This window comes from Plectropomus leopardus, unplaced genomic scaffold (assembly GCF_008729295.1).
Source record: "Plectropomus leopardus isolate mb unplaced genomic scaffold, YSFRI_Pleo_2.0 unplaced_scaffold745, whole genome shotgun sequence".
NCBI lineage: Eukaryota > Metazoa > Chordata > Actinopteri > Perciformes > Serranidae > Plectropomus > Plectropomus leopardus.
This window is the reverse complement of record NW_024682028.1, coordinates 729-6113: the sequence shown is the minus strand read 5'-3', so window position 1 is coordinate 6113 and position 5385 is coordinate 729. Positions and strand designations below refer to the sequence as shown.

The window sequence follows — 5385 nt, the reverse complement described above, 5'->3', positions numbered from 1 at the left end:
AATGTAGCTGGATTTTCAGACCTCCTGTGGTCTGAATCTAAGCTTTAAATTCGCTGCATCATCTTGCTCAAATTGTGTGAAGTTACACGAAAGTTCAGTATCCAGAGCAGAGGAACTGCTGACCTTCAAAAGAAAAGTCTGTCATCGTTTACTTTTGTAATTCTTTATTGTACAGTCAGAAAAGCACGTCTTATGACATTACAAAATTGGTTGCTGTATTATTATAACTGAGTCAACTACAAGGCAGAATTACGAATAATATGCCACAAAACAAAAATATAAATGTCATATGAGTGGTCATTCAGGTATCAGCGTCCTGCTATGCTGTTTGGTGGAGCACATTTACAGTCACCATATCTTATTGAAAATGTATTGAACTCAACCTAATTAAGCTATCTCTACTATTCCATTTAGGTTATGCTAAAAACATTCACTAGACTTCACCGTGTCTTTAAGACAAACGCTCACCTCCCTTCAAACTATCACAGGGGACAAAACAAGACTGTCCACTACCTCCGATATTATTTGCTCTCATTATTGAGCCCCTAGTCGCAAAAAAATATGATCACATGACTATTTACAAGTTCAAAATGGCAAGTTCAAACCATGTTATTTTGTTGTATGCAGACAATATGTTACTGTATTTACAAGCCCCCCAATATTCAGTTCCAAAACTTTTTACTATGCTGGAAAGTTTGGCAATCTATCTGGCTACAAATTAAGCTTGGTCTCCAGACTACACAAAGTATTTGGGAATAAACTTTCCTGACAACATAGAAAATGTAAAATGTAAGACGAGCTGTGATTTTTCTATCTTTGTTAAGGTAATTATAACACAAACAAAAAAAGTCATTGTGTGTTTTGGGGGAGTCCTATTTTTCAGGGATGGGGGTGGTTATTGAACACATGCAAGCTCATACATGAACGCAACGAATAAACTGAACAATTATTCACAGTAATCACTTTCCGCTGAGGAACAATTAATGTACAAGTGCAAACACACAGTGGACTGACGGTGGTGAATCACAGAAGAACGAAGGGAGAACATGAAGAAACAAATGTGATCGTAAACACACGCTGACACATATAAGAGTTACATTACATCTACATGATCACATTAAAGCGTTATCCAATGAAGATTAACCCTTTAAAACCTGGGCATAGGTGCTTGAATTTTTTTCCAAATACATGGAAAAAGGGCCACAAACAATTTAAGCCGAATTTAAGTAATACTTTCAAATTAGTGACAAAAAAGTGAAAGGGAAAAATAAACTACTAAAAATCGGAAATGACCCAGAAAACTGCTAAAAATTCTAATAATTCAGTAAAAAGAAGAAATATATAGTTAGCTGGAATTTTTGCTGATTACTTAAATGTACTATTTTCTTTCCATTTTCTGGACACGTCACAGTAAATTCCTCATTGCGCCTCAATGCAGCACAAGAAAAGTGATGTGGATCCAGGTTTGAAAGGGATGACAAAACAGTTCATAATATTTTCCATACAGGAATTCCAATAATTTTACAAAACATTTGAAGGTTTCACTAATTCCCTGACATATCCATGTTTCCCATCATTGTGGGAACTCTGGAAGAGTCTCCAGTCTTGTCCTCAGTCTCTGGTTGTAAATGTGCATCTGGATCTGAGCTCCTGGCTGGTTCTGGTCCTGCACAGTCCTCTCTATCACCTGCAGCTGTCTGGTTCTTCCCCCAGTGGGTTCTCATGTGACGACCTAAATGGTCTGTACGAAGGAATCCTTTACCACACACTGAGCAGCTGAAAGGTTTCTCTCCTGTGTGAATTCTCATGTGTTTGAGTAAATTCCCACTGTGTGCAAAAGATTTCTCACAAAATGAGCAGTTAAAAGGTTTCTCTCCTGTATGAGTTCTTGTATGTGTCCTTAGCTCTACCTTGGATGGAAATCTTTTATCACAAACTGAGCAATTGTAAAGTCTCTCTCCTGTGTGGAATTTCATATGTAACTGTAAACACTTTTTCCATGCAAAAGATTTCTTACAGAATGCGCAGCTGAATGGCTTTTCTCCTGTGTGGACTATCATGTGTTGGGTCACTCCAACTTTGTGTATGAATCTTTTCCCACACAGTGAACAACTGAAGGGTTTCTCTCCTTTGTGAAATTTCATGTGTTTCTTCAAATACTCCTTCCGACCAAATGTTTTCCCACACTTAGTACAGCAAAATGGTTTTTCTCCTGTATGAGTTCCCATGTGTTGTTTCAGACACCAGTTGAAGTCAAATCTTTTCCCACACTCGGAGCAGCTGAATGGTTTCTCATTGATTTGATCATTTTTCAGAGAGTTTAAACCTGACTGAGGTTCTCTGGTCTCCCTCCAATCATCACTGTCCTCAGTCTCAGGTTCAGAAGAGTCTCCAGTCTTGTCCTCAGTGTCTGGTTGTAAATGTGTATCTGGATGTGAGTTCCTGGCTGGTTCTGGTCCTCCACAGTCCTCTCCATCAGCATCTGTCTTCATCTGTTCAGTCTGACTCTGATGAAGCTGTGAGGACTGACGACCGACACATTTATGTCTTTTTTGCTGTGAACGCCAGACAAATCTGTTGTTACAAACATTGCAGCTGAAAGGTTTCTCTCCTGTGTGGATTCTCATATGATTCTTCACATTGCTACACTTGGTAAAAGATTTATTACACACTGAGCAACTGAAAGGCTTTTCTCCTGTATGAGTTATCATGTGTCTCTTCATATCCCACTTAGTGCCAAATCTTTTCTCACACTCAGAACAGCTAAACGGTTTTTCTCCTGTATGAGTTCTCATGTGCACCTTAAGATCCCAATTACTGCCAAATCTTTTTCCACACTGAGAGCAGCCAAATGGTTTCTCTCCAACACTACTTTTTGAATCTCTAAGAGGGACTTGATCATTTTTCAGAGGGGTTGAACCTGACTGAGGTTCTCTGGTCTCCTTCCAATCATCAACATTGACTGCAATCTCAGCTGTTAAAGAGTTTCCAGTACTGTCTTCACGGACCAGTCTCAAGTGTCCATCTGGATGTGAGTTCCTGTCTGGTTCTGGTCCTCCACAGTCCTCTCCATCAGCTTCTGTTTCCATCTGTTCAGTTAGTCTTTGATGAAGCTGTGAGGACTGAGGTTTCTCTTCATCATCTTCACTCTTCACAGGGACAGGAGTGAATGGGAACTTGGTGATATCAGCCTCCTCCAGACCTTGAAGCTGCTCTCCCTCCTGACTGCTCCACAGCTCCTCCTGCTCCTCTTTAATGTGTGGGGGCTCTGGGTCCTCCTGCTCCTCTTTAATGTGTGTGGGCTCTCGGTTCTCCTGGTCCTCTTTAATGTGTGGGGGCCCCATGACCTCCTGGTTTTCTTTCACATGTGGCGGCTCTGGGTCCTCCCGTTCATCTTTAATGTGTGGGGCCTCTCGGTCCTCCTGGCCAACCCTGGAGGAGGTATCCCCTTCTTTGACCATCAACAGCTGCTGGACGTCTGAAGGAAATAGGAAACAGAGATGTTACCAAAAAAAAATGTTATCAATCACTTAATCAGTGTCAGTGCTGTGTTAGTGCATTTGGAGTTTCACTGAATCCATCAAACGATCACATGTATAAACTGTCAGAGAGGCTCAAAACAGCAGGATCCATACTAACAGTGTCCTTGCATTCAAATGGACAGAAGCAGTAAATGGCTTTTCAGCAGGGGAGTGATGAGACGATAAGTGGCTGGAGAACAGCATTCAGTTCCAGTTCAGGCACTCCTGCTGGAGGTAAGAAGGCTGATATGAGGTGAAAGTGGGCCAAGCTGGACCAGATCTGTGATCCAAGGCTGGATCTCATGCAAAGGCAGTTGAATAATTTGCATAAGACCATTGAATGCATGGCTGGAAATCAGCACTGCCTCTTGGATCTGCTTCACCAGGCTCCTTCATATGTGCCTCTACACCCCATACTGTGTTCCTTGCTGCCTCAGGTAATGTGGATATGACCGTCAGCTCTGTTTGATTCCTCTCTGCAGATGGATATTTATAAAGAGGGAGACATGTTTGGGCTCCCTCCCCAGGCCTCTCCATGAAAAGCCTCTGCACTAGATCAAAACCACAGGGGCCAGAGAAAGGGCCCCTCTGCCATTGTACCATGACTTTGTCCAACATCTGCATATGTCTTAGGATCAACCGAAGGCAGCTACTGCATCCCGCTCAGTGCTCAGCAACCTGAATGGTACTGTGGAGCTCAGCCATGATGGCGTCACAAAAGTGGGCCCAACCTTTGGACTGTTGGCTGGGACTCCACCCAGACAGCAGATTTGACTGTCACCCCAATAAGAAGTGTTGAAATACTGATCGATTGGTGATAAAGGCTTATCAGTCCGCAGCAATGGCCCCTAGACTGGTGAACACTGATGTATTTTGAAAGTCTGATTAATGGCCGGGAGTCCAAGAGCCCAGCTGATCCCCTGCCTTAAATGGTGAAAGTCACTGACACTGAACCAGGGCGCTAGCTTGGCACAGCTGACCGTAGGCCGACATCATATTTGGCCAAGCCAGCCTAGATTGGCAGATTGAGCTGATGTCTTGGAAGCTGCCACAATCTCTAGTGAGGTTTTCAGGGCGGCAGCAGATGCTACACTCGATAAAATTCAGAAAATCAGGCTACGGCTACTGTGGCTTGGGGATCTCCAGAGAGGAGGCATGTGACCTGCTTAGGATGGAAGCAGTTTATTTAACTGTGAGACTCTTCATTCATTTCCCAAGGCCCCAGAGTCCAGCAGCAGTTCTGCTGTCACAGGGAGGTATTATTTGAACTGTAGATTGAACTAAACATCAGAACATATTTTCTGTACTTGGACCCGGAGCAAGAGAGCTACTCTGGCTGCTTCTTGCAGGAGAGCGAGTGTTGCCATCTTCACCACCCTGGGAGCATTTCAAAAACGCAAATTTTTTTGTCTGCTTTTCATGTGGTTGACGCAACATATTTTCTGATGCACGCTGTCTGTCCGTGCATGTGTCAGAGAGCAGAGAAGAACTGTTAACGCGCGACCACGTACAGACAGAAATGACATGCTGTCATATAAATAAGATAAATAGCATAAAGCTATTTAGTTTGATTAATAAAAGAACAATGTATAGACCTGTTCTACAGGAAAGGTATTCTTAAATGACTTTTGTTGTGATCTGGGACTATATAAAGAAATAAAATTAAATAACACTAACTTGACCTGCAAGGGGGGGCGAGGGGTGACTCTGGGGGCGTGGGGCGCCCCCCTAATATAAAGTTAGGCTCACTGTCCTCTGTGGTCACTGATGCTTAGCCCACCAGGGTCGCCGAAGACGGACGCCCTGAGCCTTTTATGGCGTTGTGTGAAGCTGTATGCGTTCCCCCTGCTTCCGTTCCTGCTGG

General features: G+C 43.1%; 1 protein-coding gene across 1 annotated transcript; it reads right to left on the bottom strand.

Annotated features, from left to right (window-relative positions):
* Positions 1-214: 214 nt before the first annotated feature.
* LOC121940095 (zinc finger protein 2-like) lies at positions 215-3475 on the bottom strand. The gene has a single exon (XM_042482958.1). It carries the CDS (start codon positions 3459-3461, stop codon positions 1545-1547), a length of 1917 nt encoding a protein of 638 aa, XP_042338892.1. The 5' UTR covers positions 3462-3475; the 3' UTR covers positions 215-1544.
* Between the last annotated feature and the right edge of the window lie 1910 nt (positions 3476-5385).